This window comes from Myodes glareolus, chromosome 7 (assembly GCF_982192425.1).
Source record: "Myodes glareolus chromosome 7, mMyoGla1.1, whole genome shotgun sequence".
Lineage (NCBI taxonomy): Eukaryota > Metazoa > Chordata > Mammalia > Rodentia > Cricetidae > Myodes > Myodes glareolus.
Genome location: NC_142032.1, coordinates 62,189,875 through 62,214,500, shown reverse-complemented (window position 1 = coordinate 62,214,500; position 24,626 = coordinate 62,189,875). Strand labels below are relative to the sequence as shown.

At 46.2% G+C, this 24,626-nt stretch overlaps 1 protein-coding gene across 1 annotated transcript; it reads right to left on the bottom strand.

Moving 5' to 3' along the window:
- Positions 1-2,158: 2,158 nt before the first annotated feature.
- Positions 2,159-23,339, bottom strand: Tollip (toll interacting protein). The gene is made up of 6 exons (XM_048458636.3): positions 23,182-23,339; positions 14,430-14,579; positions 13,676-13,858; positions 12,410-12,562; positions 11,164-11,254; positions 2,159-5,192 (listed from the first exon to the last, which is right to left on the bottom strand). The coding sequence occupies exons 1-6, from the start codon at positions 23,212-23,214 to the stop codon at positions 4,978-4,980; spliced, it is 825 nt and encodes a 274-aa protein (XP_048314593.1). The 5' UTR covers positions 23,215-23,339; the 3' UTR covers positions 2,159-4,977.
- Between the last annotated feature and the right edge of the window lie 1,287 nt (positions 23,340-24,626).

Genomic DNA, 24,626 nt, shown 5'->3' with positions numbered 1-24,626 from the left:
TAAAACCCACAAGTCTCCCTATGGGGTAAAATATGCCACTACTTATATTCAGGACAAGACGGTTCTTAGTGCTGGCCCAGAGTCTCAGATCAAGAGTCCAGACCTAAGAGTCTAACCTAGGACTGAGAGAAAGTATGATAAAGCAATACGCTTCAGTGGGCCTCATTTAAGTTCCTTGGCCTGGCGGGCTGGTGGGGATACAGCACGGTGGAAATGGGAGTTTGCTAATATAACAAATGCACTCAGCACTGACCTGGCATGCTGCGAGCTCCTAGAGCTGTGAATAGTGTCCAGTAGAGACCCCAGTACTGCCTTATGAATGGTGAGGGGAGAGACCTTTTCTCCATCAGGTCTTGGGGGATGTTTTGCTTTTCCTCTAGTGAATCCCATCTTTCACATGACTTTTGCCAGACATTAAATACTGTGTTAAATAAAATGTTTTGTGCTGTTCACACAGGTCCTCCTCTCCCCCGCTTTGGGCTTCTCAACAATCCTTGCATCTTGTCAGTTCTCCACCACTGTCCTTTAGACATGCTCCCTCCTTCTCTAAACCCTGAGACTCCACGAAGGGCAGGGTCTCCTCCACTAGTTTCTAATCTACTCACACAGCGCTTCCTCTCTGTGGCTCCGTTTTCCAGCTCAGCTCATCATTCAGTCTTGACCAACCTATATAAGAAATTCACCCTAAGGCTTGGTTCTTAACTCTCAATATTCAACTCACTTTTTTTTTTTTTTTGGTATTGTTAGGTGCTTTTAGTAGTCTGTTGATTTTTGCTTGCAATGTTTTTAATCCTGTTTTTAAAACCTTAAAAAAATCCAGCATACATACTTCAGCAGGGATTTGGAAGCATTGTTGCTTCTGCTGATCCCAGCTGACAGTGCTCCTAACTTCCCACTGCCCTTGCATGTGGTCAGTGTTGGATGCTGGTAGGCCTGCATCAACCTCGGCTTCTCCATTAGAAACACTTTTATTTCTATGCACCCCAGACAGATTCTGGACTAAATGACTGTAGTCCATGACCTAAGACAGTAAGAAGAAGCTAAATCATGAATTCTGTTGTTCATCCCTTGACTTTTTGTCCTGTCAGGTTGCCTTTTCCCTAGCTTGACCTGGGAATGAGGCTCTTACTTTTCTAACATCCTAGTTTGACAACAGTCTCATTCTTGAGCCAAGGCCCTTTCCTGGCTGCAGGACCTTTTACCAAACACCTCGCACCTGGGACTTCATACTTTTGTCCATCACACATGCCCAGCACTGCGGCTCATCTCGAGGAAAAGCAGCAAACAGAGGCCAAACCCTAATTGCCTGCTGAAATCTAATTCAATTTTCGCTCTACCCTGATGAGCACTTAGGAAAGTGTCATTTGTCATAGAAAAGCTTTTGAGAATAAATGCCCCTTATCAGCATCATATCCAGTGCTGACACATAACTTCTGTCAGCTGTTTGGAGCACAGAATTAAGGCCTGAAGATCACACTTTGCAGAGTACTGCTTTCAGGATGAGGTGGGAGACCCTCGCTGATACAGCAGTGGCACTCACCACCCAGGGTGGCGCCTTCCCTGTGGTGCTCACTGATAGGGAGCTTTCCCTATCTACTTACCTACTTCAAAGAGTGCAGGGAAGAGGTTATACCAGCTGCTGTCCCAGCACATAACCTACAGCTATAATGAAGCAAACATCAACATGACCATGAAACTCTATCAGCACCTCCTTACCTGGCCCAGTGAGAAGAGGGGCAGCAGGTAAGCTGTGTGTACCCTACTCGCCTTCAGAGATTAAAGAGAGCTTGAGAAGACTATTAGATGGGGATCGATAACTATGTGGGGAGATACAATCGACTCTCTGGGAAATGGTGGGCACCCAAAATGGCCTGGAGAAGAAAGGTTAGAAGTATAATACGTCGGGAAGTGATACTTTCACAGAGGAGCCAATAACAACCAAAGTACTTGCTTGCTGCCACTCCCTGCAGAGCCCTGCTTCTTACTGGAAACACCCAAACTGAGTGCCTGGTTCACATTAAGCCTCAGGCTTGTCTTCTCAATCACCTTTAGTACTGCTCAGCACAACCCTGTAGTGGGTCATGAACAAGGGAGTTTACCAGTTCCCTGTACTAGTATAAAGTGATCTTTGTTAAAAAACACTCAGAAACAAAAATGGTAAACATTTCCTTAGAGGACTTTATTTTTCTATTTTATATAGACCACTTATTAAATAAGAAGGCTGAAAAGTAAAAATATATCATATAATCAAAGAAAAATCTGGACTTGAACCTCATCCCCAAGATAACCACAGACACAGAGTTCTGAGAGCCATTCCCACCAACCTCCAGACAGTGTATCAGATGACACCAGTATCTGTAAAGAATGACCTGGGAGGGAAAGGGCAGAACCCAGTCACACAACACTTCTCTCAACTAGGTAGGCATCATTCACATGGTGAGATGAAAGCCAGTGGCCATGTCAGACCACAGACGTGCAGCAGGTTACAACTTCAGTCAACCAGCATGTCCAGAGAAGAAAACAGCCTGGGCCATACCCAGACCCATGCCCACCCTTAAGAGCTGGTTTGAGGGCAGGGACTCCAGTGATCACCTTGTGAAACTTTGCTACAACCTTGAATAATGAAACTCGGCAAGAGCAACAGTGTCACTCAGTGAGAGCCTATCCCCACCCAGAAGTCTGTCTACACTGCTATGGCCTCTGCCTCGGAGCTACTCCTTTCAGCTGTAACAACTTCTTATCTCAAGAAGACTCAGGATGGGATGGAAGGCCAAGCAAGCCACGCTCTGATGGCTAAGCTCCGAGACAGGCCCCGCCAGCACTGCTTCTTCCCTTGCACTAGATGGGCTCTGTCACATGAAAGTCCAAGACAAGACAGCACAAAACCTATTAGAGTGGGGTCTCATTCAGGTTTTATAAAATGTGATCTTTCTTCAATCTATTAAAAAAATAAAATGTTCACGACAAAGGGAAGAGTCTTTGTTCAGCTCAAGCCTTAAATCTGTCTTAAAACCATCACTCTTCCCCGTCTGAGCAAACACAAGTTAGTGAATGCTGCCTCTGAGTGCATTGGGGGCTGCTCAGGGCTTGGCGGCAAATGTTGATGCTCCCTCCAGAACCTCACATGAATGAAGTACCCCTTATTCAGCTCATATCTCCTTAAGACAGAAGCTGATGCACATAGCCACACCTGAGACCTAGAGACAGGCACCGAGATTCCTGCTCTGCAGAGTCTCAAGTCTGCTGGTAACACCAAGTAGACCACTTAAGGAAGTCCTGTCCTGCTTGACTCATCCAGACTACAAGAGGGCATCTGTTTCCCAAGCACAAAGTCACACAACAGTCTAGAATGGAGACTTCCAGTGCCTGGCTGTGTTATGTTAAAGTGAGTGGTTGAATTTATTTAACAAACATTGGTCTTTCTTCTCCATTTTGCAGATAAAAAGAAAGGTTTAAAAACCTTCAACTAAAGAAAAGTGCTTGTTACCACCATCCGGCGCTCACCATCACCACATAATGCCTTTAGGCTTACAAAAATAAATACTTATGAACAATACATTTGACAAAAAGCACCCCCATGGATGATAGAAAGTAGTATATTTTAGCTGACATTAAAACTTAATCTGTGTTTTTAGAGGGGGAAAGACCCAAACCGAAGCACTAACTTTCTTATTTTAAGTCTTTCACAAAAAGTCCCAACTGTTACAAGTTACTTCATGCCCATATTGGTGGATCACATATCCAAAGGCTGGGTACAAACTCTTGGAAAAACAAGAAGCAACTGCAAAGTAAGGCAAAACTGTAACACCACAAACACGATGATGCTTGCTAGCTAGCTTCTTAATGTTACCTGTACAGTGTATTGATTTTGAGAAAGTTTTCAAGGTTCTGAATCTTAGGACCAAGTGTCACCCATTCTGTCCCTAAATTGATCTATAGCCTGGTCATGGGCCCAAAGCTTTGCAACCCAAAATACAATATACAATGTCCACTAGACAGGTACAGGCACCTCTACTCCATGAAGGTTTAATTGAAGGATGGGATTTCTAGCACTCAAGCTGAGTTACAGTATGGGTCAACAAAGTCTGCTGCAGGTCAGTAGTGTCATGCTGCCTGAATGCCTTTTAGTAGTAAACACAGTGCCACACCTGCCCATCTCTCTCCTTCACTTAACTCTGGGCTGTATGATAAAAGCCTATCAACAAGAACAGACCCTGGAGTAACTCCATAGTGCTGGTACTAAACAGAATGAGGTGGAAAGCAGACTCTAGCAGTGAGGGCCTAGGTGGGGCCTGTCTAGCTAAGCATCAGGTCTGGACACCTTCTGTATTCAAGTTGGATTTCTGTGGCGGAAGCCTAGCCAGACAGTGACAGGTGATCTAGACAAGAGGTCAGACCTGCTGGATATGGCTGGGAAGTGTATCTCATTGGCCCAGGACTAGGTGAGGGCCCAGGTTCACATACAACACCAGAGGAAGGAAGGAGCTTTTAGCTTGAAAGTTCTAAAAATAACCTGCAAATAAGTGCACATGAACCTAGTGCACCATCAACAACCATCCCAGTTAGGCTGAATAACTTCATGACATCCATCAACTCAGAAGGATGCTGTACAAACTCTAATGTCCTGGCAGGGGGAGCTGTTTTCTGTAAGAATGCTTTCCAGAACAGGGTGAGAAAGGGAAATGCAGGTCCCCAAACAACAGGACCACTGGTCTGTGCAGTAACAGGGCCATGCCACCATCACCCAACTAGAGACAAGGAGGGAGCTATTCCCCACCAACAATGAAGAGGACTGCCTGCCTAGAACCAAAAATCCACATGCATCCCCGAAATAGGTAGGAAGGGGCAGCACAGATGTCCAAGGAAGGGGTACGTGGATGGTCTTTCATTGGAATCTTTTGGGGATGTTGACCCTGGGGAGCCTTGGGTGGGCAAGTCCAAGGGTCAGTGGTGTGAAGCCAAGGGGCACAGGTGGGTCTAGGACTCTTCACCCATTTGCAGCAAGGAATTGATGGCAGCATCCTTGTTCCCTCTCTGGGCTTCAAGCACAGAGCGGATTACTTCCCTGTCCATGTTGGGAAACATGTCCTGGATAGCCTTGAGGTCCTCCTCATTACAGCGGGGCTGAGGAGCCACAGCTGGTGGGGGCATGGCCACAGGAACCATGCCAGGGCTGCAGACTGCAGGCATCCCTGGAAACAAAAGATGAAGTTTGGTTAAAAAGAGGGGGTGGTGATGCATGTCTTTAATTGTAGTGCTTGAGAGGTAGCAGGTGAATCTCTAAGACCATAGCCAGCCTGGTCTACAGGGTACGTTTCAGGACAGCCAGGGCTAGAGAGAAACCCCGTTCCTAAAAAAAACAAAAACAGTGGGGTTACAAAGCTGCAGTGCCAAAAGAAGAAACAACACATTTGACTTGCCTCAAAGGGAAAGGCTACCTTGAGTCTGACTTGGAAACAGACCCAACGAGGAGACCTATGGCAGATGGGCTGGGCCATCCTCCTTACCACTGAGGTCTCCTCTCCTGATGTATTTTCTCTCTAAACAAAAATTCAAGTTGAATCTTTCCAATCAAAAGTTACAGGAGCAAAATGACAATTTGGTAGCCATATGTGCTACTTCAAGAACTTAGAAGACTCCTCATAGATAGGAGTTCTTACTAAGAATGGGAACAGCAAAGTATTACGCTTGTTTCACCCCACACTCCAAAGTCTGTTTATGTCAACATTCTAATTTACTTTTACAACCTAGCAAAGACATTACAGTAACCATGCATGCATTGGTAAGATAAAGTGATGTGGGATGTCCTTCTGTATATGTGCTGCTTTGATTAGTTGATGAATAAAGCTGTTTGGGCCAATGGTTTAGCAGAGTAAAGCCAGGAGGGAAATCAAAACAGAGATACAGAGAGAGTAGGTGGAGTCAGAGAGATGCCATGTAGCTGCCAAAGGAGGATGCCAGAACGCGCCAGAACCTTACCAGTAGGTCATAGCCTTGTGATGATACATAGATTAACAGAAATGAGTTAATTCAATATATAAGAGCTAGCTAGGAATACGACTAAGCTATTGGCCAAGCAGTGTTGCAACTAATATAATTTCTGATTATTCAGGTCTGGGAAGCCGGGAAACATAAGCACAGTCTCCGTATACAGCAAAGCTACATACAGTAGGCACTAAACATTTACATTTCAGAAAGGCTGTTAGCTTTTCACAATGAAGACAATACACATATCAGAAAGTGCATCAGTTTTCAGCAGCCTAAGGCGCCAGGGGAGCTAATTCTTTTGCCATGTGAGCAACGAAAGGCCGCTGGCAGAGGGTTCAGTACTGATGCTACATGGATCCCTGCACCCTGTGCTAGATGAAGGGACACAAACTGAGAAACAGAAGGTTTTCTAAGTATCCTGTGGGCCAGGCCTTTACCTTTGTGCCTTTGTCCTGACTGACCTGGGTAGACTGCAACCACATATCTCACAAGTTGTTAGCATAATGCCATGCTGCTCAGCCTTTCAGTGATAACAAAGAAGGGACAGAATGCCACTTTCACTGAGTACAGTAGACTGTATGTTGCCTGGCCCAGGTCTAAGACAGAAGTCTGTTCCTAAAAGGACTCAAACAACCTCAATTAGATGGATAAGTGCCTGTGCACAAACACAGCCACTACACAAGGAAAGTACATGACTACAAACAGCCCAGGTAGCGCTGGAGAGATGGTTCAGCCATTAAAGGCTAGGCTCACAACCAAAAATATAAACAGCAGTTCCCTTGGGGTTCTGTTCAAATTGTTCCAACATTTTTTCAGCCTAACTGGGTACAGGGAAGAAAGGACTGGGAACTGTTGTAAAACCTATAGACCAACTGCGTGGGGTCAGCATAGGGGAGCTATCTACAGCCATCTGCTCTTATAAATCAGCTCCCTGAGGAGCAGGTCAATACATACAAAGAAGTAAGACTGACCCTGTTATCTTTCTTCCTCCAGAGTCAATACCAGAGTCCCAATCCAAGTTTGACCTGTCACCATGACTAAGTGTGGACCAGTTTATCAAAACTTCCTTGAATTTATGAGTGTAGATATGGGGTGACTACCCAACTTTGTAGGTAAAAGATGGACAGGAGCCCTGCAGCCTTGGCCCCCAAAAAATGTCCTTGCAGGTTCAAATGGGTACAGGAAGAAGCCATACATATGGAAATGAACCCATAGCCCCACTCTAAAGCACCTTGTTCAATAAGGGCCGATCAATGGCATCATCTTGTGATGTGACAAGATCCTTCCTCTTCATCCATGGACACAAACTGATGGTGTAGGAACAATTTATTTCCAATAGAAGGACATTTAGCTACAAAGCACACATTATGAAGACAGTAGGCAGGCACAATTCAGTGAAACAAGAGTCTCTTCATAATAAATAGAATGCCACTCAGAAAATAAAATCAAGGGAGCTTTCCATTCAAGAAGAACTGCTGGCAGCACAGACAGCCTGGGCCCCACAATGGCCTCACAGCAACAGGCCAGAACTGACACCAACAGCCAAAGACCTCTGAGGCTTCCCCTGCTGGCCACATGGGCTCAGGAGCAGGCTGCATAGCATGGGGCATTTCTAAGTTCTCAAATTAGTGGATTCCTAAACACGCAGCTCACCTTTGATCCTCAGCCTTCAGCTTCAGCTGTGATTTTGAATCTGGAACCTCAGACACAGAGAACAAAGTCTATGTCTCCTGATATGCAGAGGCAGCTGGTGCCTATTGGATATGCACTGCCCCCTGGGCTTATGGCAGGGGAGGACCAATGGACAATGAGAACAGGCTAACTTGTGAGACTCCTCATTCCTCTTCTATTGCTCACAGACTTATTTCACCTCAGGGTCAGATGCTTGAGTGCAGTCCTTTTTCATGCACGGTCTGTGTGCACGTACTTAGCACACTGAATAGTCAAGGGTATGAGTCTTTCCCAAGAGAGCAAACTCTGCAGGACAGCGATTGGCGCTAATGTGAAATAAGAAGTATCATGTGACTTGACCTCACTTTTGAGAAGCCAGAGAGCAACAGGAACAAAAATGTACTGGGTGAACTGCTGCTCCTACTTCTGTGGCCTGAGATACCCTGAAAACAGCTACATAAACCAGATGGCAGCCCCTGTCAGTCTCTACATAGGACACCCCAAGTAATCTGATAGGATGGCTCTGTCATCACAAACATATAGGAATGATAAGAATCAAAGCTGGGCATCAGGTTTCAGTGAAGCAGTATGCTTATTAACCCTCCCAATGATTAAGATAAATACAAAACAAAAAACAACTCAAGAACTTTTCTAGAACTGATTCTATTAGTGGAAGGAGAAATGGCTAATTCCAGCATGGAGGAAGGAAATGCACAAGACAGCCAGAGGTTTCCTGTTTCAAAGTCAGGAAGCTCACATAGCTTGTGAGACATCAAAAAGCACACAATTCAGACTGAAGGGCTGGCCAATCTGGAGTCACTGAGTGCTAAAACAAGGTAGAAACAAATTATAGCTCAGAAAACAAAACAAACCTCAAGCACACACTGCTACAGCTATCAGTGGACAGTTCAGTCTGACAAAAACACAGGCGGCAACTGTGACCTTGAATATAAGCCTTGGGCAGATACAAAGAGGTTCTCAAGAGACTGAAAAAAGGCACACTGTGTCACTTCACCAAACATTACGGTGTGAGCAGCAGTAACAAAGAAGAGCAGCTTTCTAGGCAGTATCCGGGTACACCTGGCCATATAGGGCAATACAAAGAACTGCAGGGCCTGTCACAGGTTTTGGGAAGACCTAGCTCCACTAGCCCCATGGGCCTGAGCCCCTTCAGAGAACAAATGGGGATGAACCTGGCTGCAGTTCTGCAGTAGGTTCCCCTTGGGAAGTGTCCTCACTTCCTGGAAGTATGCTTACATGGGGACAGAGCAGACATCAGAGGCTGGTCTCCAAAGAAAAAAATATTCTTTTATTTCTGTGGCAGCCTTTCCATCAGTAGGAGACTGTTTCTAACTTTCAAGATGTACATCAAAAGCAAGGATTAAAGTCTATTTATAGAGGAGTCTTCCCTAACATACACATTCTAGAGCAGTCTAGGGGCATTACAGAGAAGGAAGGACAGGAGCCAAGAAAGTAAACTGGTCAACAACTTTTATCTTTTATTCAGAACTAGTTCTGGTGTCAGTAACTGGGCATAAGTTTGTCTCTGCTGCCTCCTTACCCATATGCTCACCTAAAGGTATGCTCAAATCCAACCTGTGTGCCTGCAGATAGGCCTCACTTGTAAAGAGGTGTACCCTTGTTAGGATGAGATCATAAAGGAGCAAAAAAGTACTTGTCCAGTGAGCATAAGAGACAGAAACACACAAAGAGGATGGTGACCACAAGAGTATAAATAAAAACAGACTGGGGAGATGTGGCCAGAAACCAAATAATGCCAAGAGTTGGAAAAGGTAGAAAGGGCCCTCTCTGGAGCTTCAGAAGGGATTGTGGCCCTCGTTTTAGACTCCTGGCCTCGGAAACTGGGGGAACATACCTCTGCTGCACGGTGCCCACCTGTGACCCTTTGTTTCTGCTACAATAGGGTACCCTTTTTGCTCAATGCATTTCACTTGGCTCTCCCCACTCAGATCTCCAACTCAGGAAAGCTCAATGACAAATTCTGTACATACCAGTGATGCATTGGACAGAGCACTGATGGGACTGCATTTCAAAAAGAAACCTGGGAATCACTTTGGGAACCCAATCCTCAGACCTCATGATCCAGTCACTGAACTGGACAGGTCAGGACTCCAGAGAACACACATTCTGAGACCCCATTCTCAGATTTCTAAGGTTCTCTCATTGAATAACCACACTGTTTTACAGTCCTGGGTCATGCTCCATTTAACTGGTTTGCCCTCTATTACAGGTTGTATATTCTGGTCTCTGCTGGACTGGTGACAACCTACTCCACTCCAAATACTCCAAGGGTCCAGAGGCCTGGTGACGTACCCTCCCTCTCCTTTGCAGAGTGCTGCCCTTAGTTCCTGCAAGCAGATTTCTCTCAGGCAGAAGGCCTGAGCTATGTCAGGGCTGTTTTCAGGCTCTATGTAGGTGAATCTTATTCCCAAGTCCTGCACTATCTTCTCTAGCTCAGTTAGCATAGGGACTGAAAGGTTAATGAGTCACTTCATTCTGGTTGTACAGGACTCTCAGACCCCACAGTGCTGAGCCATAGCACCTCTATGCTGTCCCAGCTCCGAGATAATACCCACCCTGAGCACTAGCAACCAGGGACCATGCAGACCAGGTCCCACCCAGGTCCTCATATTTCCTCTTGCCCTATAGATCCAGCCATCTCCAACTGCCTTAGCCTTTGATCTCCTTTGGGTAGCAGGATCACTACAGTCTGCTTAGACTATAGTTCCCTGGACTCTGGCAGAGAATGGGGGTGACTGCAAGCCTGCCCTGATGTCTACTCTCAGAGCCACAGTCTTTCCCACTGGCTGAAGCCAGGAAGCAGCTATGGTCTCACCCGGCCTGTTCTGTTCTAGTGGGAGAGCCAGTTGGATACTAGACACTGTGAAAGTCACAGAAAAACTAGAAAGAAAAACAAAACAAAAAAAACAAAAAACATAAAAGCTACATCTCGACTTTATGACCCAAGCAGATGTTAATTTACATGGGTAAATACTTTCAAATGAAGTCATGTTTTAAGATGCAGTATGCCAGCTGGATACTGGTGGTGCATGTTTTTAATCCCAGCACTCAGGAGACAGAAGCAGGCGATCTCTGTGAGTTCAAGGCCAGCCTGGTCTACAGAGCTAGTTCCAGGACAGACTCCAAAGCTACACAGAGAAACAAAAGAAAAAGATGCAGTATGCCCTGCTTAACAGGAACCAGGTTTTCTCATTTCAGTGACCACATAAGATAATATACAGGACCACATTTCTACACCCCCAAAAACTACAACTCACCTCACATGCGCCAGCAACTGGGAAAACACCATTTCCTATGTATGCATAAATAATTCAGGTATGACACTGGAGTCAGTTTCAGAAGGCTCTTCATTTGAAGTAGCCAACACAATTCTACACTACCCAAGCTTCAGAGGGATGCTGGGCCCCACCCTCCTCAGTCCTACTCTGTCTCAGGATTGCCTAACAAAAAAGAGGCACACACCTGCAATGGGCACATAGCCGACACCCTGCTGGTACACAGTTGGCATCAGAACCACAGGCTGAGGAGGCATCATCATGGCAGCTGGGAGGGACTGAAACACAACGAAGAAAAATATGGGGGTCAAGGAGGACCATATCATATGTAAATCTTGTTACTTCCATTCTCACAATAACAGTCCTAGCCACAGCCCAGGCATTAACACTAAGAACACGGTGGAGTCCTAAGGCAGAATGTAGTAGCCTTGGCCACTGGCTTCATCTGCACCAGCACTTTAGTACACCACCTCCCCTTGGCTGGAAGACTTGGGCTAACACATGCTATAGAGTCACAGAACTACAGCTACTGAAATGTGATCTAGAATCACTCTGGGCTAGGGGGACAGCTCAGTTTGGAAAGTGCTTATAAGCATAAGGGCCTGAACTCAACCCTCAGCCCCCATAAAAAGTCAGTTTGGGTGGCACGTTTCTATAATTCCATGGCAAGGGAGGCAGAGAAAGGAAGATACCCGAAGCTCATTGGCCAACCAATCTAGTAGAATAAATGAACTCCACTTTCAGTGAGAACAAAAGTTAGGGTGTCAATCGTTGGCCTCCTGTGAGCTGCCACCACCACCACTCTTCACACAAAGCTCACTTTGGCGTCTATTTTGGAGACTGCATCAGTATCAGTAGCTTCTCACAGAAGTACTGACTGTTTTGTTTTGTTTAAATTTATTTATTCATTGTGTCTTAGTATTTTGCCTCAATGTATGTATGTGCATCATATTGCGGTGCCAGTGAAGGTTAGGTTAGGGTATCAGATTCCCTGAAACTGGAGTTACAGCTGGTTGTGAGCCATCATATGGTACTGGGAATCAAACCTGGGACTTTCCACATGAGCAGTCAGGTTCTGCCCTGTTGAGTGACCTCTCCAGTCCCAGCTCATATAATCTTGAACTGTAGGTGAGCTAGTACAAAATGGACCTGTGTTACATAAAATGCCTATTAAAAATAGGTAACAAACACTAAACACCAGAAGGAAAGATGTGCAGGACGGTCAAGTTGAGGAGGCCTGTATACACGGTGTTTTATACTCCCATGTTCTCACAGGCTCAGCAGCAACTAAAAGGAAAAGGGCCTGGTAATACAAAGGAGAGAGTAGAAGCCCAGACCCCCAACCCTGCCTCCCACAACTTCTCAAGGTTCTGGGAGTCATAGCTCCCTCAGGGAGGTACCACACCTCTTTGAGTATGGCCTCTACTACTCACCGTGTAGGACATGACCAGGTTGATCATGCCCTCCTTGTCATCACCCTGCCTCCCACTCAGGCTATACCACTCGTCCTCCACTTGGCCTTGCTTCAGGGACTCAGGGATGGTGATGTGGGTCCAAGCTATGCGGTCGTCCATGGAGAAGGCTCGCTGAGGAGGACAAGAGTGAAGTGACTTTGTCATGGCCCACAATGATCCATGTTATGGAGACCAGCTTTCCCTATGGCTGTAACTTGACCTGGACTGTTATTTGCATCTTCTGTCTTCTTGACAGGACAGGGTTTCTCCTCACTGCTCCAGTTTCTTTCAAGGAGCTTCCCACTAAACTACAATCTCAGACCTCCATGGATCATCTGTAACCTGACCACCACTTCTACCTTCTGAGTGACCACCATAAGACCAGGCCAAAAGACGGGAAAGAATCTCTGGGCTGTCATCCTGGCTCAGGGATGGGTATTGTCTTCCCCAGTTCTTGTGGTCCTACATCTAATCCACCAGATATAAGCTGCAAGTCTCAAGCCAAGTAGGTACGGAAGAGGCAAGAGCTCTATCTAACCCATCATTCTCAGCCCCAAACCTCCTTTTCATATGTTCCTACTATTGTGAGGACACAGAAGGAGAAAGGGACAAAAACAAAAACAAAACAAAACAAAAACCAGAGGCAGAGGGACAATACGAGGAGGAGGCTGCATCCTCCTGGCTGGGCTGCCCATGCCCAACTCCTCTCTGGTCCATAATGTTCTCATTCTCTTCCTACCACCCTTTGCTCTGGTTTAAGGAGGCAGGCACATGTTTCTAGATCTAAGTTACCAGAAAACACCTTCAGCCACCTGAGTTTCCAGACTGCCCTCAATAAGCTGCATATCTAACTACTGACATGGCCATGGGACATTGCTGGCAGAGCCTATCACTCATGCCTGTAAAAACAGTGCTCCCACTACTAGTGGAGCCCAATTTGCTTGAAATTTGACCTACCCATAAATAGTTATTTTCATGCTCTGCCCATACTTACATCACTGGTGATGGTTCCCAATGGACACTGTCAAAGGAACTGAGAGAGAAAAGCTGTATCTTGTCATTCATCCACAAAATGCCAGGTGTCCAGGCAGGTTACACCCTGTCACCCAGCCACTAAATGCTAAGTACACAGGCCTGAGCACCAGTAGAGTAGTCTTATGACCACAACTGCTAGGTACACTGAAGCACCCCCAAATCTACTGGATCCCAAACTTGGCAGATCTGTGACACTGGGATATCCCTCACCTCATCGAAGATCTCAAGGTAGAACGAGTCCACACCTGGGGGCACCGTGCATTGGATGACCTTGTTCCAGCGAGGGTTCTTGGCACCATTGTGTGCTGTGGGAGTTTCATAAACAGCATAACCCAGACGCAGGCGGCAATAAGGGTCCATGCGAGTCATGCCGTAATTCTTTGCCAATTTTGCCTGAAATAACATCAAGTTTAGAAAAGGAGGCATCCACCAGTAGAGAGAAAGGCAAATGCTTACCAAAACTGCTTACCTCATAGGTTATTTCCCACTATATGAAAAAAACAGCCTTTAAGTTCACCTAACCTTGTCAGTAACCAGCTCCTGAACACGGTGCCAGTTACTGCTGGACTCACACAACTCTGGGAACCTGGCCACCCCTGGCAGTGAGCAATTTAGACAAGACCTCTAATCTAACTGTGCACTGATTGTGCACATGCTAGGCCTTAGAATGCAGCTTAAGTTGAGTGTAAACCCCAGCTGCTCCAAAGGGGTTAGGGAAATTATCCTCATGGAGGACAGTACCCAATATGGACCAATAGTGACTGATTATAAGTATCCTAGACAGATCCCTGGGAAATCAATAAATATCACCAGACATTTTCAGGAGTAACTAGAATCAAAAAGCTCTACTTGTCCACATGGGAAATGAGCTGTAAAGGCTGAACTCCCCAGTCCCATGCCTAAGCACAGCCTACCACCTCTTCTCCTCAGTCCCACCAGTCTTCAACAGGAAACTGAAACCGACCTGTACTACAGTAATGCTGAGGCGGCCCACGGTGCCAACTGCTCCTCCGTACTGCAGCTGCTGGGCTGCCTGGGCATCCAGCTGGATCTGCTGCTGCTGCTGTGTGGGCGTTATACGGAGGAAGTCCTGGGGGAGCTCACCAATATACACCTTCCAGTAAGGTTAAAGAAAAGAGTAGAGTTAAAGCATGTAGCTGAGCAATCTCACAGTACAACCTACTTGCATTGAGCCATGTCACTAAGGCCCTGAAGACCTCCACACACACACTACTGCCCATCCCACTTAGCTGTGGGTTCCCACTGATATGCATCAAATAGATTTCCAGTTTCTGCAGGTTTTCCAGCTCACAGCACCCAGCACCTGTCTCTAAGGGTTCTGGCTGTTCTTTTCGAAGATTCCTGAAAAAGGCAGGTATGATGGCTCACTCCTGCAATCCCAGCACTTGGAAGACTGAGGCAGGGGAGTACTATGAGTTCAAAGCCAATCTGGGCTACATAGTGAGTTCCAGGCTACCTTGGGCTATACACAAGACCCTGTGTCAAAAAATAAATTAATAAAGCAAGCAAGCAAAAGTCCCTGGATCCCTGAGTCTGGGCCCTTATCATTTACCCATTTCTGTATTTCCAGAAAATATAGACTAGTTAGAAGTTTAGAACCAACCAAAAATATAGCCCAGAGTTCTCTGTGGGCCACCCCTGAGTAGTTGGTCTGATGATGTTCCTACTGCTCTTCTCTAACTTAAAAAACAAAAAACAAAAACAAAGCAACAACAACAAACACTGCCACATTGTCAGGTAAGGGATATGTCTGTGAGTGGTAACTACTCAGCAGCAGGCCCCTCTGCACCTCTGGGGTCACTCAGTCCAGAGTCAGGCTCTCACAGGCAGAGGCTTCCTGAAAAGTAGCTGTGGCCAGTGACACCCTCTCTTACCAAGAAAGGCACAGCTCTCAAAAGTCCAAAGCTTCTCTGGGATGGACAGCCTTTCCCAAGGCACATCACACAGACTTCCAGGGAGTCCAGGAAAAGAAAGGGTGATGGTACAAGAGTCAAGAACCGGAGTCTATGGTATACAGGAAAACACTGGGTTCCTCCCAGAGGAATTCCTCACTCATACCTGTGCTAATTGCAGGTAGTTTAGAGGGTGCGCCTCCAAGATGTATAACCAGCTTTATCTATGCATTAAAAGTGGGTTATTAGCAAAACCAGATTTTCTTCAGTCAGATTCTTGGGGTTAACCTATATAGGCCAAGTTCTCACTTGCCATATGAACAACTACCAATTGCATGTCATGTATTACAGCTGTAGGACCATAGCAAGGCACACCTGTGTCTCCTAGGGATATACCCAGAAGGGCAGACAGGCCAGTAGGTATTACAGTAATAGGTCACGATGCAGGCAATCATGGGAGCAGCTTCAAACATGGAAGTCAGGAAGGCCATGTGGAGCAAGTCAGGGCTGTTTTATTTACTTACTTATTTATTTAAATTGTTTCTTAACTGTCCCTTTCTTGGGACTGGAACCTCCAGACACTGCGATTTCATATTATACTCTTTCAGGCTTTCATTAAAGAGAAAGAGACTATTGGGGGTGGGGAATGGCTAGGATAAAATGTAGCAAGAGGTGCAGCTATGTGGAAGAGCCCTTGCCAAGCATGCACAATGCACTAGGTTCAAAGGTTTAATACCTTTGCCCTAAAAAGATCAAATTCAAATGTGCTATTTTTCAATAAGGATTTAACCATAAAATTATAAATAGGAAAGGAAAATTTTAACAAGGTGAGTTTAATAGTGTTACTAAAGAATAGAAAACAACCTTATGGTAGAGAAAGCTAACTCACCCTGCCTTAGCCAGGTGAACCATCATTCAAACAAGGACGTGACATAACACCCTGACTAATGTACCTCAGAAAAAAAAAAAAAAGGGCAGTCAAAGTAGAGATGGTCAAAAGCAAAGGCAAGGTGCTGTGCTGAAGGTGCCCACAGTAGGGAAGAAAAAAAGCTGAATCTGGGAGCATGGACTGAAGCCAGTTTCATGGCAGTAACAATGGTGTTAAAGGAAATGGAATAATAAAAGGAGAAATTTTTTTCTATTTCCTTAAATATAAAATTATTCAATTCACAAATTTAGTAGAAAAAGTTTTGTTTGAACCCAAAGAGGGAGCAGGAAGAGATGGGAAAGACTTCAGCTCAAACCAGACGGCAATCTGGTTATACAACCAATACTTGCTTGTCCTGGGAGGGAAAAGACAACCCTGCCTGCTGCTGCACATCCCTGATATTTGTCTAAATGAGGACACCTCATGCTACACCTAAAGGAAGCCACCACTGTCAGCATAGTAAGGAATGCTTCAAGAGCAAAAGGTGAATCCAGGCATTGGTGCAACTCCTGTAAAGCCAATGACTGCATGGGAAAATACCATCAATAGGCAGCTACTTTTAGTGAAGCTGTAAAATACAGGGCTAGTGCCAAAATGTATTCTTGCCAAATATTTGTGGCGGAAATGTTTGGCCACATGAAAATATATATATTTTTATCAAGGCTTAAAGACTTAGGAATATTAAATGATGAGTTCTGTTAACAGACTCAGAAAGTCTGATCTGAAAGATCAGAAAGGATCTTTTTTACAGTTTTACTCAAATTGAGTACAAACTAACAAATGATTTTAAACATGTGGGTTAAACAATTTCATTTCCAGGCACCAGTCCCATGGAAAAGCTGCAGGCGTGTAAGCATAGGTATGCTCACTCCTTGTGGCCCAGGAAAAAGTAAAGAACCACTAAGCAATGTCTGACTTCCCTAGTCAGAAGCACCTGTGTGCCCCAGACCCATACTCCTCAAAAGAAATGGGGTATTTCTGTGTCCCTAAAAGAATGCAAGGAAGCCCCAGGACCCTGTCCAAAAGGAGGGGCCAGTATGCAGGGCACACTTGGCTTCACCCTTGGCTCTGTGTAGCATTTGATGGCAAGTAAAGTAGGAATAGACAGACTAATTTTGTGAATGAAGGCAAACACAACACCCAATCCTTGCATCTGAGACACAGCCTATGGAATTTCCCCACAGTCAGAGAAGCAAGTTGTCTCTCCTAGGGTTGTCCAAAGGGTTTTGGCCTGCCCAGCATGTCTGGGACAACATAGGAAAAGGCAAGAAGTCACTACTCTAGAGTTCGGGGGTGGGGGGAGTAAACAAGAACAGAATTACTTCAATGGGTGAGTGTGCACATGTGTGTGTGAATTGCATGTGTGTGCGTATAAGTGTGAGGCAGTGGCACCAGAAAGGCTAGAGGAAGCAAGGGAGGATTTTGAATAAGCATCAGTTCAGTTTAGTGCATCTGTGGTAGTTGGGCAGAGGTGGATCTGTTGCCTGGTGCCAAGGCCAGGATAGCCTTCCAGAGTCAGAGATCACAGAGATTCCTACACACAAGACTAGCTGGTGTTGTGTCTCCCCACAGTCACCAGAGTCAGCCCCAATCCCTGCCTTCAACAGGTACCTGGCAACTACCACACAATCCACCTGTACCCAGCTACACCGTCTCTCTGATGTTAAAGCAGAAATGGTATCTGAAAAGGATTTGATCACAGAAATAATTATGTTTTCTGAAAAATGAAAAATAATTCATAAGGACCTAGTATCCCACTAGTTCATTTCCCACATGCTGGGCCTGGTGCACTCTCCATACATAAACTTGGAACATCCTCACAAGCCCTGACAACAGTTCTATAAACGGTACCTGGATCTCAGTCAGAACTGAACTGCACTTAAAGACATTCAGTGATTTACACTGAAACTCTGAAGAGAAGTAAAACAGTGGCTGGGATGACAGCAGGGCAGACTTACAGAGGACTGAAAAGCTCCTGCCCACCGCAACTCTTCACAGAGCCACAGGAGCTACAGCGAAGGATGCTAAAAGATTCTTACTTCAAAGTAAGAAAGCGATCCTGACAATAGACTCAAAGAGAATTGGGAAGAAAATGACACATCTCAGATCTGAGCAAGTACTGGCTACATAAAAACACTGCTGCTCAAAGGAAAGGAGAACCATCACATATGGCACAACAGCACCAGGTGGCCACTTGGTCACCACCAGCTATGGTTTTTGCACAGACTAAGAGAGAGAGAGAGAGAGAGAGAGAGAGAGAGAGAGAGAGATACAACCAACTTCAGATCTACAATAATGTGTGTTGAAATCCCTAGGGTAACTACCTAGAGAAAGAAATACACCAAACCTTCACCAAACTAGTAAAGAAATTACTACTGAACTGAATTTTAAAAGATCTATGTTCAATGAATCAAAGCAAGAATAGAAACATGTAGGACAAATGGAAGCCTAAAGTGTTAAAAAAAATGTATATCTTATCCTATATAAAATAAAGCTATTTAATAGATTCTAGTAGAAACTGGTACTTCTTAGATTTGACTTTTAAGGATACAGTTGTATGATGCTGTAGGTAGATCCCTCTTAAACATAAATGTTGAATAAAATGTAAAGCAAAAAAGATAAATGAGAGAAAGAAAAACCCTGTCAAATAATCATTAAAAGGAAAAATAATTACTAAAAGCCATACTATCATACAAAGTAAAAGGCAAGAGGTCAGTGGAGGTCACCATGTGGTGGCTACAGACTGATGTAGGAATGTTAGACTTGTACCCAGGCATAGCCTCATCTCAGAATCCAGGGCAGATATTCCCAGGGACCCAGAAACACAGGCCTAGTGGCCATCTAGTGAGCACAACCTCTTGCTTAGGCTCTGCTCTGTGAGGATGCATGGACACAATGGCTGCTAACTCACATAGGAGGATTGAAAACAATCGGTATGCAAAATAGCATTCAAAAAGAAAGCCGTTATATGCCCTAAAGAAGTGAACTCCTTCCTCCATTACTAGAAAATAAGAAGCCTGTATTTTGCCTTACTTTAAAAACTGTTTAGGGACAACCCAGGCACCTCTGGCTGATGGGAAAATCATATCTTCACCTGAACTGGCCTTGGCCCATAATCATACTGATGAATATTTTGCCTATCACCATAGAACTTTCCTCGTGGCGATGGATGGAGATAGAGACAGAGACCCACATTGGAACACAGGACTTAACTCCCTAGGTCCAAATGAGAAGCAGACGGAGGGAGAACATGAACAAGGAAGTCAGGACCGCAAGAGGTGCATTCACCCACTGATACAAAGGGACTGATCTAATGAGAGCTCACCAAGGCCAGCTGGACTGGGACTGAACGAGCATATGATCAAACCGGATTCTCTGAATGTGGCTGACATGGGGGCTGTCTGAGAAGCCATTGATAATGGCACTGGGACTTGTTTGGTCTGCATGTACTGGCTTTTTGGGATCCTAGTCTGTTTGGATGCTCACCTTCCTAGACCTGGAGGGAGGGGGGAGGAACTTGAACTTCCCACAAGGCAGGAAACCCTGACTGCTCTAAGGACTGGAGAGGGAGGAGGAGAGGGAGGGTATTGGGAGGAGGGGAGGAAATGGAAATTTTTATAAATTAATAAAAAAATCATATCTTTAACAACAGACCAAGTTACCAAGTGTAGAACATATGATCAAATTCAAATATCACCCTTTTGGGGCTGGAGAGATGTTCAGAGGTTAAGCACAGTGGCTGCTCTTCCAGAGGACCCAGGTTTAATTCCCAGCACCCACATGGTTCACCTCTGGGGAATCTGATCCCCTCTTCTGACCTCCATGGGCACCAAGAATGCACAAAGTACACTTACATATACACAGGCAAAATATTCACACACATAAAAGAAATCTAAAAATTAAAAAAAAAACAAATATCTTTTGCCATCTCTAATCAAGTCACTGGCTCAGCCACAATTATCAGAGAAGAACAGGACTGATGGGTTTTAGACGGGCATGGGCACTAAGGACCACCCACAGAATGAGGAGGGCCAAGGCTCACTGGTTAACCAGCATCTCAAGCAGGACAAATTAGCGACTGCCGGACTCCACAGAACACATCTATAAAGGAGGACCTTCAAAATGTCACCCTCTACATCTATCTGGTGCAGCCTCCAGGCAGCAAGACCTTCTACATGCGTCCCCACAAGAAGCAGAGTCCTTAAAGTCACTCGATGTAGTAAAGAAGTAGGTGTGTAGACTAGGTAGCAAAAGGGGTAATTTCAAAATACCAGCATTTTCAAAAGCGAGATGGATACAGGTTAGAGTGTGGTGCCCTGTGGTGGCTATTTAAAAACAAAACAAAACAAAAAAAACTAAAACTGTAAAATATTAATGTCCCGGGGAAAAACATTCCTTCACGACTATGTGGAGTACTGGCTGTCCTCCTTACACCTGTCCCACTAAACTATCAACAAAGAACAGAGAACCGTCCCCCCCCCCGCCCCCGCCTAGATAAGTGTTCCCTGCCTTCTACAGCCTGCCAGGACACTGTTAGCCCTTCCCTACTCATCAGAGGTGAAGGGTAGTTGCAGAGACAACTGCCCAAGCCTAAGTCCAGGTTCCTGGGATGGGGTCTCTGAGCCATGGTCTAACTCCCTGCTGGTCTACACAAAGAAAGCTTTAGAACTCAGTACTGAACAAACGTGTACTTTATCTATGTTTGGAAGCCAGCATCCTGCTTATCTTTACAGCTCCACAACCCTGAGGATGCCATGAATAGCAGAGAAGAACTACCACACTCAAACAGTTCTACTAGACCCTGACAACTGGAAAAAAAAAAAAAAACCTTTGCAAATATTAATGAAGGTATAAGGGTGGATCATTCTAGGTGAAGGAGTCAGTGAAAAGCTGCAAACTGAAAAAGGAATGCACTCTGAGAAATGCCACTTACCAGATGAACTTCAAGACCTATTCTGTAAAAGACCCTAGCCATGACCCATGCAGCCCTCCCACACCAAGTCCATACCTTCCTGCTTTCAATGGTTCGGAGCACAGCCCTGATGATAACCATTATTCTCTGGCTTACATGGGTCATCATGCATAGTTGTGTCCCCATGTTCCACACTTGTAGCTCACCATCTCTCCAATTGTTCTAAATATTGTAGTTACTAACACTACAGTGAAGTCTGCACATCCCAAGTAAAGTCTGATATACTGGTCACTGATGACAATTTTCAGAGCCCGGACCCCCTTAAGGTTACAAGTCATCAAGAGTGCTCCGAAAAACCACTCAGCTGCCTATATTTATTCCTATGACTATGTGGTCCCTAGAACACTGGGCAAGTGGAAAGAGCAAACGCCAGGACTTGACTGCACAGATTCTGCTAGTATGGACGTCATCTGACACTCCCAATTACTCATCACAGTGTATTAGCCCAGCTCTGTACACACCGCACCAGGGTTTCCCTCAGCAGCTTCTTACTCAATTAATGACAGACACTGAGCTCACCATCAGATATATTCAAATGTTGCCCAACCACAGAAGAACAACCTCAGACCACACAGTAAGGAAGGGTCTGCTCTGCCTGGCCATGTGTCCACTTGGCAGGGGATATGAAAAGGGCCAAGTACTGGCTCCCTTCCTCTTCTAGCAGCCACCACCAATCTTCTGTAGTTTGCTGAGACACAGTGAGGATGGAGAAGGATCGCTGAACATGAAGGTAACACCAACTCTAGAAAGCTCCCTATCAACTGAGAGTGGGTCAGGAGGTCTGGCTTCAAAGCCCTCCAAAAAAACACCTTGCCTTAAATGCATCTAAGCAAGCCTAGGGCTTTCTTCAAAGTCAGAAATAAGTCAGCTACCCCAGGAATTATCTGTTATACACACACACACACACACCCGTATGTCAACACCAAGCTGTCAGGGTGAGGGACTTGGGAAACCAAAGGCTTTGCAGACACATTCAATATTAACTTCAGAGAAAAGACAGTGGAGCCGTCAGAACTGTGTTCTACTACACACAGCCGCTATTAGCCAACAATATCCGACCCACACTTGTCTCAGAGCTACTGGGAGGACAGACACACGAGGGGTATGGGAGACAGGCAGTGTCGCGGAGCCCACGGCAACCCTTAGGAGACATCACTGATGGGTCTCCCAAGTTCTCTGCTCCCGGCCTGGGAAGGCGGCCACTAACTGGGCTCAAGAGGCAGTACCCTGCTCGCTACAGGTGCAGCCAGAGGAGGAAACGGGCACAACTAAGGGCTGACTACAAAGGGGGATCTTTCACCACCTCCGAAACCAAGGTGACCAGGTCATCTCTCCTTTTGGGGGACCGAGGGTGTCCGGTTCCACTCCTCTGAGAGACCATGGGAACCAAGGCTCCTATCAGTTTGGGAAATTAATGGGGCCAGGACCACTCTCCGCTCGGGAAACCAAGAGTGTCCCAGGGCCCATGTCCATCTGGGAGACCAGGGGATTGGTTCATCTGGGAAGTGAGGGGTTCAGGGCCCTTTTTCTACTTGGGGAACTAGGGATGCCTGGGTCTCTCTCAGTCTGGGGAACCAAGGAGGGTAGGAGTCACTCTTCCTTGGGTAGAACAATGGGGTCAGGGTTCCTCTGTGTTGGGGACTAAGGAACTGAGGGCCCCTCTACATCGAGGGGCCCAGAGGCTTCAGGACCCGTGGTCATCCTGGGAACCATCAACCTCTGCCTTCTTCCACCCGCGAGACCCTCAGGACCAGAGTCGCTACTCCGTATGGGTACCCGAAGGTGAGACCCGCGCAGTTCCGGGACCGTCGAGCAACTCGCGAGGGTCCCCGCGAGCAGCTGAGAAGAGGAGCCCGATCCCAGACTCCGCTGCCCTCGTCCGGCCCTCGCCCAGGGGACTCACCGGCCCGCGCTGCGTGCTGACGGTGGTCGCCATGGTGCTGCGGCGGCTCTGTGCCTCGCCGACTGCACGGAGACCCACTGGGAGAGCTCTTCTGCCCCCACTACAACCTGCGTCGCCGACCGTTGTCCCGCGAGGCAATCTGCGCCTCAGTCAGCTGACAGTCGCCCCGCCCCGCCCCACCCCGGCCTTTCCAAAGCGCAGGCGCTTCGCAATGGCTGGCCCCGCCCCTTCCGGCTCATTCGCGCATGCGTGATCCAGGCTCGGAGGGGGCGGGTTGTCTTCCGTGTACGCCTGCGCAGTGACTCACTCCTGGAGTTTAGTAACCCCATAAAATGGCTGCTAGGCTGTCTGCGCCTGCCTAAGCCTGAGCGTTTCCTGGCGTGTGCAAGCCTGTTCGCCCACATCAGGCACCCAGAACGAGGACGTTCGTCTCATAGTCGTGGAGTCACCACAGTGTCTAGTCCCCTAACAGAAGATAGCTATGCGACCACCACCTGCAGGTGCCTGATCCGCTAGGAAAAAGAAAACTGGTATTCGGCAGCTTGAGAAAACAGATGGCAGTAAAACCAGCTACCCTCAAGCCCTTGAATTACCTCAAAATGCTGTGGGAGGAAGAACATTTATATTTAAATTTTAAAAAAGGAAACCAAGCCGAAGGAGAGGCAAGAGTGGGCTGGAACACTTCCACCCGCCTTGGATTTTGCTAGATGAATGAAAGAGATGAAAATGCAAGATGGAGCCCTAGGAAACCCAGGCCACCCACTCTTGCCTCCAGAGCACTCTCCTCAGAAGGACGTCTGGCCAGATAGACTCGGTGTGGTTCCTGTTTGGAGTTAACCCTATAATGGTTGCACTTCAATCGTGCTCCTGTAGACTTGGTGCTGCCATTACTCCAGTACACATCTTCACTCACACCATCTTCTTTTGTGTTTCTTTCATCTCTAAGATCATACCTTCTACCTCAATTACCAGTCTCTTCCTTGATATCACATAGACTGCATCTGGTCTCTGTCCCACACGGACAACTGTCTGTTCAGTTTGCACTGGTCTCCAGCTCCTGTTGCTTGAAATGTCATCTCTGTACTGGTGAAACTAAGATGGAGAAGGACTCAAGACTCAGCACCCATTGTGGCAGACAGAGTCTAAGAAACCCATGATCCCTTCCCATAACATTTCTCAGTAAGTCCCCAAAGTCAGTTCAATGATACAGTCTGTCAGAGCAAAACCACAGCCTTTGCTCTCTGTTGACTTAAAGCTCTCTAATGGTGGTGGTCATCTAGCAGGACACAACCTTACTTGTTTCTACTAGCTTTTCTGTAGATAGCAGCAGCTCTGGTGTGTGGGGGCTGTGGTAGAATTTGCCTAGGTTACTTTGCAGAAGCTTGAAAACTATCTCTGTTGTGAGTACTAACTCTCCACTCAGTGGAGAGATGGTATGGGTAACA

Coding starts and splice junctions, on each gene's coding strand:
- Tollip (XM_048458636.3), bottom strand. CDS start 23,214: ATGGCGACCACCGTCAGCACGCAGCGCGGGCCG. Junction 12,563..13,675: donor ACCTTGAGATCTTCGATGAG/GTGAGGGATATC, acceptor TGTCCTCCTCAG/CGAGCCTTCTCCATGGACGA. Junction 11,255..12,409: donor ACCTGGTCATGTCCTACACG/GTGAGTAGTAGA, acceptor GTTGTGTTTCAG/TCCCTCCCAGCTGCCATGAT.